Here is a 17,852-nt window from a genome sequence, read left to right on the forward strand (position 1 = left end):
AGCTTGGCTAGAGGTGTGGCTAGTTCTGGAGCACAAATCTTCAGCACTACAGCCAGGATGTTGTCGGGGCCCATAGTCTTTGCTGTATCCAGTGCACTCAGCCGTTTCTTGATATCAGGGAGAGTGAATTGAAATAGCTGAAGACTGGCTTCTGTGATGGTTGGGACTTCAGGAGGAGGCTGATGTGGATCATCCACTCGACTCTTCTGGCAAATGCTTCAACCTTGTCTTTTGCACTCGCATGCTGGGCTCTGCCATCATTGAGGATGGGGATATTCATGGAGCCTCCTCCCCCAGTTAGTTGTTTAATTGCCCTCTACCATTCAGGATTGGATGTGGCAGGACTTCAAAGTTTTGACCTGATCCGTTGGTTGTGGAATCGCAGATTGTGGTGGAATACAATTCTGCTGCTGATGATGGCCCACAGCACCTCATGGATGCCCAGTTTTGAGCTGCTAGATCTGTTCTGAATCTATCCCATTTAGCACGGTGGTTGTGCCACACAATGCATGATGTCCTCAGTGTGAAGATGGGACTTTGTCTCTACAATGACTGTGCGGTGATTGCTGCTACCAATGCTGTCATGGACAGATGAATCTGCGACAGGTAGATTGGTGAGGATCAGGTCAAGTAGGTTTTTCCCTCATGTTGGTTCTCTCATCACCTGCTGCAGGCCCAGTCTAGCAGCTATTTCCTTCAGGACTCGGCCAGCTCGCTCAGTAGTGGTGCTACCGAGCCCCTCTTGGTGATGGACATTGAAGACCCCCAACCAGAGTACATTCTGTGCCCTTGCTACTCTCAGTGTTTCTTCTGAGTGGTGTTCAACATGGAGGATACGGATTCATCAGCTGAGGGAGGGGCAGTAGGTGGTAATCAGCAAATGTTTGACCTGATGCCACGAGACTTCATGGGGTCCAGAGTCAATGTTGAGGACTCCCAGGGCCACTCCCTCCCAACTGTATACCACTGTGTCGCCACCCCTGGTGGGACAAGACATACCCAGGGATGGTGATGGAGGGGTCAGGGACATTGATGGAAAGGTATGATTCTGTAAGTATGACTATGTGGGCAAATGCATGGCAGACGCGGTATAATGTGGATAAATGTGAGGTTATCCATTTTGGGGGCAAAAACACAAAGGCAGAATATTATCTGAATGGCGGCAGATTAGGAAAGGGGGAGGTGCAACGAGACCTAGGTGTCATGGTTCATGTCATTGAAAGTTGGCATGCAGGTACAGCAGGCGGTGAAGAAGGCAAATGATACGTTGGCCTTCATAGCTCGGGGATTTGAGTATAGGAGCAGGGAGGTCTTACTGCAGTTGTATAGGGCCTTGGTGAGGCCTCACCTGGAATATTGTGTTCAGTTTTGGTCTCCTAATCTGAGGAAGGACATTCTTGCTATTAAGGGAGTGCAGGGAAGGTTTACCAGACAGATTCCCGGGATGGCGGGACTGACATATGAGGAGAGACTGGATCAACTGGGCCTTTATACACTGGGAGTTTAGAAGGATGAGAGGGGATCTCATAGAAACTTATAAGATTCTGGCAGGACTGGACAGGTTAGATGTGGGAAGAATGTTCCCGATGATGGGGAAGTCCAGAACCAGTGGACGCAGTCTTAGGATAAGGGGTAGGCCATTTAGGACTGAGATGAGGAGAAACTTCTTCACTCAGAGAGTTATTAACCTGTGGAATTCCCTGCCACAGAGAGTTGTTGATGCCAGTTCATTGGATATATTCAAGAGGGAGTTAGGTATGGCCCTTACAGCTAAAGGGATCAAGAGGTATGGAGAGAAAGCAGGAAAGGGGTACTGAGGGAATGATCAGCCATGATCTTATTGAATGATGGTGCAGGCTCGAAGGGCCGAATGGGCTACTCCTGCACCTATTTTCTATATTTCTATGTTTCTATGTCAGGCTGTTGCTTGACTAGTCTGTGGGACAGCTCTCCCAATATTAGCACAAGTCCTCAGATGGGTGTGCTTTTGTTATGTACAAATTAAATGCTTAGTTTGATGTCAGGTGGTCCGTCCGGTTTTGTTCTTATTATTGTTTTCTGTAGCGGTTTGTTCCAACGGAGTGTCTCGCTGGGCCATTTCAGGGCAGTTAATAGTCAATCACATCGCTGTGGGTCTGGAGTCACATATAGGCCAGACCGGGTAAGGACGGCAGATTTCCTTCCCTAAAGGACATTAGTGAATCAGATGGCGTTTTACGACAATTTCAAGGTTACTATTAGTGATACTAGCTTTTTATTCCAGATTTATTTAATTAACTGAATCTCTGACCTCGCCCTCTCTATCCCCTCCCTTTCCGTCCCCACCCTCGCTATCCTCTCCCTCGTTCTCCCCTCCCTCGCTCTCCCCTCCCTCTCTATCCCCTCCCTCTCTATCCCCTCCGTCACTATCCCCTCCCTCTCTATCCTCCCCCTCTCTATCCCCTCCCTCTTTATCCGCTCCCTCTCTGTCCTCCCCCTCTCTATCCTCCCCCTCTTTATCCCCTCCCTCTCTATCCTCTCCCTCTCTATCCCCTCCCTCGCTATCCCCTCCCTCTCTATCCCATCCCTCGCTCTCCTCTCCCTCTCTATCCCCTCCATCGCTCTCCTCTCCCTCTCTATCCCCTCCCTCTCTATCCCCTCCCTCTCTGTGCTCCCCTTCTCTATCCCCTCCCTCTCTATCCCCTCCCTCGCTCTCCTCTCCCTCTCTATCCTCCCCCTCTCTGTCCCCCCACTCTCTTGCCCCCCCCTCTATATTCCCTCCCTCTTTATCCCCTCCCTCTCTATCCTCTCCCTCTCTATCCCCTCCCTCGCTATCCCCTGCCTCTCTATCCCATCCCTCGCTCTCCTCTCCCTCTCTATCCCCTCCATCGCTCTCCTCTCCCTCTCTATCCCCTCCCTCTCTATCCCCTCCCTCTCTGTGCTCCCCTTCTCTATCCCCTCCCTCTCTATCCCCTCCCTCGCTCTCCTCTCCCTCTCTATCCTCCCCCTCTCTGTCCCCCCCACTCTCTTGCCCCCCCCTCTATATCCCCTCCCTCTATATCCCCTCCCTCTCTATCCCCTCCCTCTCTATCCCCTCCCTCTCTATCCCCCCCTCTCTGCCCCCCCCTCTATATCCTCTCCCTCTCTATCCTCTCCCTCTCTATCCCCCTCTCTCTGTCTCCCCCCCTCTCTGCCCCCCCTCTCTATATCCCCTCCCTCTCTGTCCTCCCCCTCTCTGTCCTCTCCCTCTCTATCCTCTCTCTCTATTTTCTCTGTCTTCTCCTTCTGTACAGATGTCTACACGAACATTCAGTTTTATTTTCCTTTGCCAACCGTGACCTCCAGCCACACTGTCTCCGCTGTACATTTTTATTGTGATTGAGCCACCCTTACTCTCCGCTGCTTTGTTCTGCCTGTCCCTTCAATAGGCTGTTACTCTGGTCTGTTAATCTCACAGTCAATATCTTAATTTGATCAACTGATAGTTCCTACGACAATGCTCTGGGATGAACATTAAATCTTGCAGATAAATGTATTCTAATTCAGAACCGAGCTGTTGTCAACCTGTGCCTTTGACCCTTTAGGTATTCAGCAGGACAAGGACCGATCTGACAACACGGTAATTAAACTGTTCAATGCAATTGGTGAATTTCAGGCTTTATGGGCTTTGCTTCTCAACCAAGTCTACCTAGTTGGCTGATTGGTGTAGTTGGCAGAGTAACTTGATTCCCTCGCATCCATGGGATCCATTTGATTCTCTTCTGTTTCCAAGTAGCAGGCGTGCAGGCGGATTCTCAACAGATATTCAATCACTGACATATGCAACCTTTTTAACATGTTCGGTTATTCATAGGTACAATAGTTGATACACAGAACCTGTGACATATTCACCTGTTAAATAATACCAGCCTGCCCCACCTTCGTCATCTCTGGCTCTGAACTTTACTGAACATATATAATATCAAGCATGTCAGCTGTGGCTCAGTGGGTAGCACTCTCGCCTCTGAGTCAGAAGGTTGCGGGGAAATGGGGAAGAAGAACTTGCGTTTATATAGATATTTTCACAATCTGAGGACATCCCAATAAAGCAGCTTTGACGTGTAGTATCTCTGGTAATGTAGGGAAATGCAGCAGTCAATTTGAGCACAGCTAGATTCCACAATCAGAAATGAGATAATGACCAGATCATCTGTTTTAGTGATGTTGGTTGAGGGATAAATATTGACCGGAGGACACCGAGAAGAACTTCCCTGCTTTTCTTCCTGAGAGGACAGACGGGGCCTTGGTTGAACGCCTCATCGGAATGATGGCATCTCCGACAGTGCAGCACTCCCTCAGTACTGCACTGGAGTGACAGCCTGAATTATGTGCTCAAGTCTCTGGACCTTTGAGACCCACCACCTCCTCCTCTGGAGTCCGCACTATTACTTCATCTTCTCATTTCCTCGGTTTCTTTAACAGCAGATATATTTATCCAAGAAGACTAATCAATGCACTGTTTAATAACTGTGATATATCATGTCCATGTAAATACAATCAATGTCCCACACATTGTTTTTGTTGAATTAATATTTCAATCTTTTTTAATTCCAGTCACCACTCTCTCCAGGTAAGCTGAAACATCAGTGTTTAAGGAGTCACTAAAATCAGTAAAATAAAATCAATTTCAAACAAAAAAAATACATATTTTTACATGGTCATCAGCCCTTTCTAATATAGTACTTGGATTTTTTTCCACTTTTTTTCACTCATAAGGTCATGGCTTATCGTACTGGAACTGCAGCCTTTCCAATTCAGGCACCAAATGTCAGAATCAAACACTCCCGGGGCAGGTACAGCACGGGTTAGATACAGAGTAAAGCTCCCCCTACACAGTCCTATCAAACATTCCCAGGGCAGGTACAGCACGGGTTAGATACAGAGTAAAGCTCCCCCTACACAGTCCTATCAAACATTCCCAGGGCAGGTACAGCACGGGTTAGATACAGAGTAAAGCTCCCTCTACACAGTCCCATCAAACACTCCCAGGGCAGGTACAGCACGGGGTTAGATACAGAGTAAAGCTCCCTCTACACAGTCCCATCAAACATTCCCAGGGCAGGTACAGCACGGGTTAGATACAGAGTAAAGCTCCCCCTACACTGTCCCATCAAACACTCCCAGGGCAGGTACAGCACGGGGTTAGATACAGAGTAAAGCTCCCCCTACACTGTCCCATCAAACACTCCCAGGGCAGGTACAGGACGGGTTAGATACAGAGTAAAGCTCCCTCTACACTGTCCCATCACACACTCCCAGGGCAGGTACAGCACGGGGTTAGAAACTGAGTAAAGCTCCCTCTACACTGTCCCATCACACACTCCCAGGGCAGGTACAGCACGGGGTTAGAAACGGAGTAAAGCTCCCTCTACACTGTCCCATCAAACACTCCCAGGGCAGGTACAGCACGGGTTAGATACAGAGTAAAGCTCGCTCTACACTGTCCCATCACACACTCCCAGGGCAGGTACAGCACGGGTTAGAAACAGAGTAAATCTCCCTCTATACTGTCCCATCAAACACTAAAGTAGTTTGAGTAAGTGGTCAGGGTTCACTCCCAAGCCTGTCTTCCATTTTTTTTGCCCTTAACCTACAGCCACATATATTCCAACCCTTACTAAATATACCTAAGGTCATAACTGTACACTTTCCTATAATTTGACAATACTGACCCACTTCACCAACGTTGTGTTAAAATACATCCAACCTGTCTGTGATTTCCATTCCTTGTGTTCACTCTGTAAAGTAATACAGGTGAGTGTGTCTTCTTTTAAGTGTGGTATCTTACGTTATGCCTATTTGATCAATCTTAGTTGGTCCGATACGTTTACCGAGCAAGGGCGATCTGTTGATGTATCTCGCTCTACTAATGGAAAACTCTCCATTGTGTGTGAAGCCAAAGGAAAAGGATGGAATTGAAGTGAGTATTTGATAGGGTGGATGTCGCCATGTTGGTTATACAATGTGATGTGCCCATTAGTGTTAGTTCCCTCTTCCACATTGCACAGCAAGGTTCAAAGTCAAAATAACAACCGCCCATAAACAGACTGGCAAAGTACAAAGTTCACATCTGTAATACAGTAGAGCGGATGCAGTGGACAAAAACTCACTGTGCTGTACGTACTGCTAGCACCTCTGTGACTGTACTGAAAATAACAAGAGTCCAGTCCAGGAGGTGCAATACCTCAGTGACTGTACTTAACCCCACACAGGAACTTCATGAAGTTTCACTGTAATTATGCAGGTTAAAAAAAAGCACACTATTCTGTGTAGTTAGTGATTGCAAAGGAAATGCTGATACATTCAGACACTAGAGTGCTTAATTAACATATTCAACTTTATCTAAAGCTCCCTCGACATTGTCCCGTGAAACATCCCACAATGCAGAGGCCCAAACTCTTTTCATACAGGACCTTGCAGGCAACAACAACTTGAATTTATATAGTGCCTTTACCATAGCGTTTACAGGAGCTTCACTAAACTAAATTTGACACCGAGCCACATAAGGATATATTAGGGCATATGAAGGTCGGTTTTTAGGAGAGTTTTAAAGGCGAAAGTGAGGTAAAGAGGCAGAGAGCTTTCGGGAGGGAATTCCAGAGCTGAGAATCTTGGCAGCTGAAGGCACAGCTGCTAATGATGGAGCAGTTAAAATTAGGGATGTTCAAGAGGCCAGAATTGGAGGACAACATATATCTTGGAGGGTTGTAAGGCTGAAAGAGGTACCAGAGATAGGGAGGGGCAAGACCATTTAGTAAGTTGAAAACAAGGATGAGAACTTTGAAATTGAGCCGTTGCTTAACCGGGAGCCAATGTAAGTCTGTAAGCACAGGGGTGATGGGTGAATTAATGCGAGTTAGGCAGCAGAATTTTGGGTGACCTCAAGTTTACGTAGGGTAGAATGTGGGAGGCCGGCCAGGAATCCGTTGGAATAGTCAAGTCTCGAGGTGACAAAGGCATGGATGAGGATTTCAGCAGCGAGTGAGCTGAGGCAAGGGCAGAGGCGGACGATGTTACGGAGGTGGAAATATACAGTCTTAGCGTTGGCACGAATATGTGCTCGGAACCTCATCTCGGGGTCAGATATGAAGCAGGAAACCATAGACCAGTTAGCCTAATATCTGTCGTTGGGAAAATGCTGGAGTCCATAATTAAGGAAGCAGTGCAGGACATTTGGAAAAGCATAATATAGTCAAGTAGAGTCAGCATAGTTTTATGAAAGGGATATCATGTTTGACAAATTTGTTGGAGATCTTTGAGGATGTAACAAGCAGGGTAGGTAAGGGGGAACCAGTGGATGGCAGCCTAGCCCAGTAGTCTGAGCGGCCCCGGCCTGCGAGCACCATCGGAGCAGGCCGGGGAGCGGAAGGAGCAACGTGGCGGTGTACCACTCCAGGGAGCAGCATGTGTTGGAGCAGGAGAGCAACGGCAGTGAAGAGTGACATCACCAAGGTCCAGGTCGGTGATTGGAGCGTGGGCAGGTACAGCAGGAGCGGCGAGGTCAGGGTGAAGGAGCAGCGAGAGATTGTAGAAGGACATGATCGGGGCCCAGGAGAGGCGCGAGTTCAGGGCCCAGAAGAGGCGAGGGCCCGTTGGATGAGAATAGACTAGAGAATCTAGGGTTGTTCTCCTTAGAGCAGAGAAGTGTAAGAGGAGATTTGAGAGAGGTATTTAAAATCATGAATGGTTTAGATAGAGTAAATAAAGAGAAATTGTTTCTAATGGTTGAAGGGTCGCTAATGAGAGGACACAGCTTTAAGGTGACTGGCAAAAGCACCAGAGGCAACATGAGGAAAAGCTTTTTGACGCAAATAAGGATTATGATTTGGAATGCACTGCCTGATAGGGTGGTGGATACAGAGTCAATAGTATCCTTCAAAGGGGATTGGATAAAAATAATGAGAAAACGCTGCAGGGATGTGGGGCAAGAGCAGGGGAGTGGGACCAACTGTGTTGCTCTTCGAAAGCTGGCACAGACTCGCTGGGCTGAACGGACTCATTCTGTGCCGTATTATTCTATGATTCTATGATCTGGGGAGACCTGCTGACCTGTGTCATGCCAAGATGGAGACATAATCATAGCTTTCAAATTTGTGTCTGTTGCCGATAAATAAGGATGTGTGACACTTGGTCTGTATAATCACAGTGAGGATCAATCCAGAGGCTGTTACTGACATTTAAAGACAGTTCACTTAGCACTCAGGTACTCAGTCCAGGGAAGGGTCATAGGTCATGTGTACCTTACCTCGGCTGCCTCCTAAGTTCATTACGTTTCTTTCGGAACTGCAGAGGAGGCACTGAGTGGCATTCCTGCCCCTGACTCCAAATTTCAGATCCCTCCTACTGACTGCTGAATAACCAGCAGCAGAATTTCGACCTCAGACTCCCTGAAGTTAAAGGTCTCCATTTGCTCTCTCTGCCATGCTGCTGCACTCTGTTGTCTTCCAGTGCAGTCATTGCCCCTTTTAGCAGCAGCAGCCTTTATACCCTATGGTTGCATCAGTGCTTTGCCTCTTCCTCCTTCTTGAGATGGCTTCCAGTCAGGGTGCTTCTTGAACCCAATTCCTACCTCACCACATCGAGATTGTGTTTCCGCCCAGTCCCTAGTGGAACTATGGCATGACAGGTTAGAGTCCCGCCTCCAGTTAGTCTAATGAGTTGAAACACAATTTCTGGGTAGGGCGAATATGAACATAGGAAACTGACAGACAGGAAAAGACTGGCTGGTCCATCAAGCCTGTCCCACACATCATGATGGTCAGACCATCAAGGCTAAACACATATCCTCCCCCCCCCCCCACCACACACTCACACACACACACACACACACACACCACACCTCACATCCACCCTCGCAGCCGTATAATCACCTGGGAGAGGCAATAAAACAAAAAGAAACCAAGGCCAAAGGGAAAAAATACTCTGTAAACTTCTTCTCCGACCCCCTCAGGTGATGGAAACCAGTCCAGGAGATCACACAGGTCAAGTGTTATCTATAAAGACACTTGCCTTCTATATGATGCAATTTCTGCCTCAGTCAGGAACCAGTCCAGCTCCCTCTCAAAGGCATGCAGAGAGCCAACACACACCACAGCAGCCAGCATCACATTCCAGAGTCACTCCTCTCTGGCAAAAGAAGAGCCCCCTAAAATCCAGTCTGTTCCTACTCGTTGCAAAGATTTTAGCAGAAATAGTTCTTGTAAAACTAGGTACTTTAAAAACAAAGTCTTACTTATGTTGCCTGTCTCATTGATGCAGCATATGTGCAGATCACTCCAAAATACTCCATCCCTCCACATCGCCTAGGGGCACACTTTTACACAAGTTTCTAATGTGCTTAAATATTGATTATCTCTGAAAGCTCCCTCTTAAAGGCATGCAGGGAGTCAGCAATGTAATCCAGATCCTCACTACTCTCTGGGTAAAGAAGAACCCTTGGTATCCAGTCTATTTCTGCTCTTACACAGATTAAACTCATGTCCTCTGGCCCTCCCCAATCTGTTAAACTGAAATAATCTACCAATAGGCTACAATTCAGCCCTTTTATTATTTTACAGACCTCTATCAGGTCACCGCTAAGTCTACAGTGCTCTAAAATAAATCAACCAAGGTCCTTGAGCCTATCTGAATTGATGAGGTTCTTTAAATTAAGAATCATTCCTGTAGCTCTCCTCGGGACCTTTTCCAAGACCACAATATCACCCGCCATGTGAGGGGACCAAGACTGGGCCCAGTGCTCCATCTGCTGTCCAATCAGAGATATGTATAGTGTCAACATGGTGTCCTTTGATTTATACTGAACAATCCAATATCGTGTTAACTTTAGCTACAGTTTCTCTACATTGGTTGTGAACCTTTTGTGCACAGTAACACCAAGATCTTCTTTTACTGCAGCAAAATGAAGGACAACCAGAGTTCTGGTGGAACAGCCAGTCACATGGTACTTCTACAGTAATGACCTCAGGCTCAGATTTATTAACACCAGGAAGAGAAGAATAACTGCTTACTAATCATTATACTGTGTCACTACAGCACGGGTTAGATACAGAGTAAAGCTCCCTCTTCACTGTACCATCAAACACTCCCAGGGCAGGTACAGGGGGTTAGATACAGAGTAAAGATCCCTCTACACTGTCCCATTAAACACTCCCAGGCCAGGTACAGCACGGGTTAGATGCAGAGTAAAGTTCCCTCTACACTGTCCCATCAAACACTCCCAGGGCAGGTACAGCATGGGTTAGATACAGAGTAAAGCTCCCTCTACATTGTCCCATCAAACGCTCCTAGGGCAGGTACAGCACGGGTTAGATACAGAGTAAAGCTCCCTCTACACTGTCCCATCAAACACTCCCTGGGCAGGTACAGCACGGGGTTAGATACAGAGTAAAGCTCCCTCTACACTGTCCCATCAAACCCTCCCAGGGCAGGAACAGCACGGGTTAGATACAGAGTAAAGCTCCCTCTACACTGTCTCATCAAACACTCCCAGGGCAGTTACAGTACGGGTTAGATACAGAGTAAAGCTCCCTCTACACTATCCCATCAAACACTCCCAGGTCAGGTACACTTTGGGGTTAGATACAGAGTAAAGCTCCCTCTACACTATCCCATCAAACACTCCCAGGGCAGGTACAGCACAAGTGTGCAAAATACCTCAGAGCTGTAAATTTTAAATCATGTCCATCTTTTTTATTTCAGTTTTGTAAAACTGGGATTACAATCTTTGATGCAGTTGGAACCAATCAGATACGTGTAATTGACTGCTGCAGAAATGACCTGCATGCTGTACAACAAGCTCTGCTCAGCTTTCCCCATTGTTTGCAAGGATGTGAGGTGTACTTGTCCAGGCACCCCTGCACCACCTGTGCAAAACTACTCATTCAAGGTATGTGGGAGATAGCGGTACTGCCAGTGCAGACATGGGGCATTGAACATTATATGGCTATGGGCGAGTGATATAAGATTCAAGCAACTCTCTGAATCCTTACTTGTTTTACCTTTGCAGGAAGGCTGAATCTATGTACAATCTTTCCATATAAGATATTAAAACAAAGTGGATCGAGAGCAATAGACAGGGTAGAACCATGAACGAGGAGGTGGAGACCATTAGAGAGGGCATAGACACCATGAGAGATTGGGTAGACAACATGATAGTGGGGGTAGAGACCACAAGTGAGTGGGGTAAAGCCATGATAGAGGAGGTACAGACAATGACAGAGGGGGTCAAGACCACGAAAGGGGGTCGAGATCACGAGAGGGGGTCGAGATCACAAGAGGGGTTCGAGACCACGAGACGGGGTCGAGACCACGATGGAGGGGGTCGAGACCATGATGGAGGGAGTCGAGGTCATGATGGAGGGGGTAGAGGTCACAAGGCGGGGTTAGAGAGCACGAGGGAGGGGGTAGAGGTCACAATGGAGGGGGTGGAGGTCACGAGGCAGGGGTTAGAGGTCACGAGCAGGGGTAGAGGTCACGAGGCAGGGGGTAGAGGTCACGAGGCAGGGGGTGGAGGTCATGAGGGAGGGGGTGTAGGTCACGAGGGAGGAGGTAGAGGTCATGAGGCAGTGGGTGGAGGTCATGAGGGAGGGGGTAGAGGGCACGAGGGAGAGGGTAGAGGTCAGGAGGCAGGGGTGAGGGCACGAGGGGGGCGTAGAGGTCACGAGGCAGGGAGTAGAGGGCACGAGGCAGGGGGTAGAGGTCACGAGGCAGGGAGTAGCGGTCACGAGGCAGGGGGTGAGGGCACGAGGGGGGGTAGAGGTCATGAGGCAGGGAGTAGAGGGCACGAGAGAGGGCGTAGAGGTCACGAGGCAGGGAGTAGAGGGCACAAGGCAGGGGGTAGAGGTCACGAGGCAGGGGGTAGAGGGCACGATGGAGGGGGTAGAGGGCACGATGGAGGGGGTAGAGGTCACGATGGCGGGGGTCGAGATCACAATGGCGGGGGTAGAGGTCACGAGGCGGGGTACAGGGCACGATGGAGGGGGTAGAGGTCCAACCCACAGCCTCGGGGTAAATTTTTATAGATTTTTAAAATTTATCGCCCATTTTCTTTAGACACCACCCAATCTAGCCAAAATTGCACTTTTTCACCCAGATTGGGAGTGTAAGGCCCAAATTTTCTGCTGGGCGGTTTATAAAAAAAAATTTTGGGAACTTTTTGCCGGCGGTCTTTTGGGCAGCAATCAGGCACTGGCGGCTTTTGGGAAATTCTAGCCCATAGAGTTGTTGGAATAAACTGGAATTGGTTTTGGAGTTAATATTTGTAGTCGTGATGGTGAATCCCATAATGCTGGTAGTAAAGATGATGGTATCTTGGCCTTTATTGCAAAGGGGATGAAGTATAAAAGCGGGGAAGTCTTGCTACAGCTATATAAGGTATTGGTGAGACCACACCTGGAATATGGTTTCCATATTTACGAAAGGGTATACTTGCTGTGGAGACAGTTCAGAGAAGGTTCACTAGGTTGATTCCAGGGATGAGGGGGTTGATTTATGAGGAAATGTTGAGTAGGTTGGGCCTCTATTCATTGGAATTCAGAAGAATGAGAGGTGATCTTATCGAAATATATAAGATTATGAGAGAGCTTGACAAGGTGGATGTAGGGAGGATGTTTCTACTGATGGGGGAGACTAGAACTAGAGGGCATAATCTTAGAATAAGGGGCCACCCATTTAAAACTGAGATGAGGGGGAATTTCTTCTCTCAGAGGGTTGTAAATCTGTGGAATTCGCTGCCTCAGAGAGCTGTGGAAGCTGGGACATTGAATAAATGTAAGACAGAGATAGACAGTTTCTTAAACGATAAGGGGATAAGGGGTTATGGGGAGCGGGCAGGGAAGTGGAGCTGAGTCCATGATCAGATCAGCCATGATCTTATTGAATGGCGGAGCAGGCTCGAGGGGCCGTATGGCCTACTCCTGCTCCTATTTCTTATGTTCTTATGGTTGTAATATACTTGGGTAGAACAAATAAAGGACAGAGACACAATGAGTTGCTAGTTCATGTGCTTATTTATTGGCCCGGAGTCAACTGAACATGCTCATACCAAACCATATGATAATACATTACACTACTTTCCCCCTTAAAACAATGTATGTATTCCCCTCTCAAATACAACACCCACTTATCCCAGCATTACATGCACCACGTAACAAAAACTCCCGGCTTTTTTTCTTTTAAATGAACGACAAATCCAGTTTAATGACCGGTTTGCAGAGTCTTCCTGATCTCCGTACAGAAGGTTTTGGTGTTGAACCAATTTTTGGGCTGTTTTGTTTTGGTTCCGAACTCAAAGATGATCCTGTTTCTATCTCAGACTTGTTTGAACCTGGTACTTCAATGTATGTGTTCATGATCATGTGGTTCAAGATCACTGCCCAATCCAGGCCATAAACAAAGCTTCTTGCAATTGATTTTATACTGACGATCGCTGGATGGTCAGTATGAAGTACGGCCAGAATTCTAGTTCTCAAAGCAGTAGGTATCATCACTCTGTTTCCCCACTTGATACAACCTTGCTCACAAGATAATTCAGTACAACGGTTAAGGAATGGTTTCAATTCTGTATCCATACACTGACCGGTCCGTCCATTCAAGGTGTTTCCATACACTCTTTTCTGTACTGAGTCCTTTTGAGTTTCATCTGCAATCTCCGTTGCATTCACGGGAAAGTCTTTGTCAACTGCAGCAAGCGTGAAAATCGCACGTTCACTCCCAACACACGAATCCTCATGTGGCAACCTGGACACGGCATCTGCGATTGCGTTTTACTTTGAAGTGTGATATACAGTCGTGTATAGTAGTATTAGGCAGTCCCTCCTATTGAGGATGATCCGCTTCCACACCAAAAAGGGATGAGTTCACAGATGAGGGACCTGATATTCCAGATCCCGAACTACATCCTGAAGGGTGGAAGATGCCTGTGCGTGGATTTTTTTAACGTGTGGTGGCCGTTGCACACCAGCCACCACACGGGCTTGACAGAGCTAGGTCTTGGTCCAGTGGCAAGGGTTAACCAAGACGGCTGGAGACCAAGCTCTGCTGCACAGACCTAGCACACATGCTCCTACTATTCATTGATGCAGTGTGGGCCCCATGCTGCCCCTGGGCCCTCAGACACAAAGGCAAATCGTGTAGTCATATTGTGACACAACACTGGCCAAAGTTGCATTCCTGATGTTGCCATTGTAGGGATGGCAGATTTTGGTCCCAATATTGCTAGGTACGGTTTGTGATTGGTTATTGGGGTAAACCTTCTGCCAATAGGAGTTGTTGGAATTACTTGATTCCAAATACGATGGCGAGTGTGAGTAGTTCCTCCCACTCTTTGTGAGGGTTCGCTGATGACTCGGAGTGACAGCCGACCCACTCCAAGGGCACCTCCGCCCAACAGCCTAAACACCGCCCTGACCCCTCCACACAATCTCACACCTGAATATCGCTCGATTCTCCGCCCCATGGATTGGGGCAGAGAGAAATCTTCAAAAAATGGTGAGTGCGCCTATTCTTAGTCGGGGGGGGGGGCAATTTCGGCCCCCTTAACTAAGACATGTCCTGTGGCCTTGGAGCATTGATCATAGCATCAAACTTTTCCTTCACTGCTTGCAAGCCATTTGCATCAACTTTCAGACCCAGGTACACAACCTTGGCTGCACAAAAGCACATCTGCTCCTTTTCAATTTGACATTCCGAGCATTCAATCTTTGAAGCTCCATGTCTAACACTGCTCGGTTTTCTTCCTCGCTGCGTGTTGCGACCAGCACATCGTCTTGATTGCATACGCAATTTGGAACTCCTTGCTAAATCTTATCCATTGTAGCCTGGAAGATTATGAGGGAGGAATTTGCAGCTTGGTGAATGAGTACAGTCCCTTGTGTGTGTGGATGAGATACTGTTGACTCTTTATCACCATTCAGCTGAGCGTAAGCGTGCAACAGGTCAAGTTTGGAGAAAACCTTTGACCCAGAGAGTGTTGCATATAAATCTTGCGATGTCGGTAACGGGTACTGCTCATCGTTATCTGTTTGGTTGATAGTAACTTTGTAGTCACCGCACAAGCATACCATTTTGTCTGCTTTGGGCACTACCACAATCGGGGTAGCCCATTCACTTTTCTCAATTTTTACTGGGACTTCGTTCTCTCTGAGCTTCGCTAGCTCTTCCTCCACCTGATCTTTCAATGCATACCTTGCCTTACAATAAGACAGGTTTTAGGCTGGACTTGGTGCGGATAGGTCATACCCAGTGATGCCCTCATACTGTTTGTGAACATGCTTTCGTACTTGTTCAGAATTATGTTCTTAGACAATAAGAACATAAAAACATAAGAAGTAGGAGCAGGCCATTCAGCCCCTCGAGCCTGCTCCGCCATTCAATGAGATCATGGCTGATCTTCTACCTCAATGTGAGGTTATCCACTTTGGTGGCAAAAACAGGAAGGCAGAATATTATCTGAATGGTGACAGATTAGGAACAGGGGAGGTGCAACGAGACCTGGATGTCATGGTACATCAGTCATTGAAAGTTGGCATGCATAGAAACATAGAAACATAGAAAATAGGTGCAGGAGTAGGCCATTCGGCCCTTCGAACCTGCACCGCCAATCAATAAAATCATGTCTGATCATTCCCTCAGTACCCCTTTCCTGTTTTCTCTCCATACCCGTTGATCCCCTTAGCCATAAGGGCCATATCTCACTCCCTCTTGAATATATCCAATGAACTGGCATCAGCAACTCTCTGCGGCAGGGAATTCCACAGGTTAACAACTCTCTGAGTGAAAAAGTTTCTCCTCATCTCAGTCCTAAATGGCCTACCCTTTATCCTAAGACTATGTCCCCTGGTTCTGGACTTCCCCAACATCGGGAACATTCTTCCCTTATCTAACCTGTCCAGTCCCGTCAGAATCTTATACATTTCTATGAGATCCCCTCTCATCCTTCTAAACTCCAGTGATTAAAGGCCCAGTTGATCCAGTCTCTCCTCATATGTCAGTCCTGCCATTCCTGGAATTAATCTGGTGAACCTTCGCTGCACTCCCTCAATAGCAAGAACGTCCTTCCTCAGATTAGGAGACCAAAACTGAACACAATATTCCAGGTGAGGCCTCACTAAGGCCCTGTACAACTGCAATAAGACCTCCCTGCTCCTATACTCAAATCCTCTAGCTATGAAGGCCAACATACCATTTGCCTTCTTCACCGCCTGTTGTATCTGCATGCCAACCTCCAATGACTGATGAACCATGACACCCAGGTCTCGTTGCACGTCCCCTTTTCCTAATCTGCCGCCATTCAGATAATAAATCCAAGTCAGCATGGATTTATGAAGGGGAAATCATGCTTGACTAATCTTCTGGAATTTTTTGAGGATATAACTAGCAGAGTGGACAAGGGAGAACCAGTGGATGTGGTGTATTTGGACTTTCAACACTATCCTTAATTTCCCTTGTTAGCCACGGTTGAGCCACCTTCCCCGTTTTATTTTTACTCCAGACAGGTATGTACAATTGCTGAAGTTCATCCATGTGATCTTTAAATGTTTGCCATTGCTTATCCACCGTCAACCCTTTAAGTATCCTTTGCCAGTCTATTCTAGCCAATTCACGCCTCATACCGTCAAAGTTATCTTTCCTTAAGTTCAGGACTCTAGTTTCCAAATTAACTGTGTCACTCTCCATCTTAATAAAGAATTCTACTATATTATGGTCACTCTTCCCCAAGGGGCCTCGCACAACAAGATTGCTAATTAGTCCCTTCACATTACACATCACCCAGTCTAGGATGGCCAGCTCTCTAGTTGGTTCCTCGACATATTGGTCAAGAAAACCATCCCTAATGCACTCCAGGAAATTCTCCTCCACCGCATTGCTACCAGTTTGGTTAGCCCAATCAATATGTAGATTAAAGTCGCCCATGATAACTGCTGTACCTGTATTGCACACATCCCTTATTTCTTGTTTGATGCTGTACCCAACCTCACTACTACTGTTTGGTGGTCTGTACACAACTCCTACTAGCGTTTCCTGCCCTTTGGTATTCCGCAGCTCCACCCATACCGATTCCACATCATCCAAGCTAATGTCCTTCCTTACTATTGCATTAATTTCCTCTTTACCCAGCAATGCCACCCCGCCTCCTTTTCCTCTCTGCCTATTCTTCCTAAATGTTGAAGACCCCTGGATGTTGAGCTCCCAGCCTTGGTCACCCTGGAGCCATGTCTCCATGATGCCAATTACTGCATACCCGTTAACTGCTGTCTGCGCAGTTAATTCGTCCACCTTATTCCGAATACTCCTCGCATTGAGGCACAGAGCTTTCAGGCTTGTCTTTTTAACACACTTTGCCCCTTTAGAATTTTGCTGGAATGTGGTCCTTTTTGTTTTTTGCCTTGGGTTTCTCTGCCCTCCACTTTTACTATTCTTCTTTCTATCTTTTGCTTCTGCCTCCATTTTATTTCCCGCTGTCTCCCTGCATAGGTTCCCATCCCCCTGCCATGTTAGTTTAACTCCTCCCCAACAGCACTGTCAAACACTCCCCCCAGGACATTGGTTCCGGTCCTGCCCAGGTGCAGACTGTCCGGTTTGTACTGGTCCCACCTCCCCCAGAACCCGTTCCAATGTCCCAGGAATTTGAATCCATCCCTTTTGCACCACTCCTCAAGCCACGTATTCATCTGAGCTATCCTGCGATTCCTACTCTGACTAGCACATGGCACCGGTAGCAATCCTGAGATTACTACTTTTGAGGTCCTACTTTTTAATTTAGCTCCTAGCTCCCTAAATTCGTCTCGTAGGACCTGATCCCATTTTTTCCCTAAAACGTTGGTACCTATGTGCAC

General features: G+C 47.3%; 1 protein-coding gene across 1 annotated transcript in view; it reads left to right on the forward strand.

Annotated features, from left to right (window-relative positions):
- The window catches only part of LOC139281569 (uncharacterized), a 111,181-nt gene that overhangs the window by 51,819 nt on the left and 41,510 nt on the right, over window positions 1–17,852 (forward strand). Inside the window, exons 8-11 of the mRNA XM_070901727.1 lie at window positions 3,564–3,598; window positions 4,573–4,588; window positions 5,832–5,938; window positions 10,717–10,903. Coding sequence (XP_070757828.1) covers window positions 3,564–3,598; window positions 4,573–4,588; window positions 5,832–5,938; window positions 10,717–10,903 — 345 coding nt within the window. The remainder of the gene's footprint in view (window positions 1–3,563; window positions 3,599–4,572; window positions 4,589–5,831; window positions 5,939–10,716; window positions 10,904–17,852) is intronic.

The sequence above is a fragment of the Pristiophorus japonicus genome, chromosome 15 (assembly GCF_044704955.1).
Source record: "Pristiophorus japonicus isolate sPriJap1 chromosome 15, sPriJap1.hap1, whole genome shotgun sequence".
Taxonomy (NCBI): domain Eukaryota; kingdom Metazoa; phylum Chordata; class Chondrichthyes; family Pristiophoridae; genus Pristiophorus; species Pristiophorus japonicus.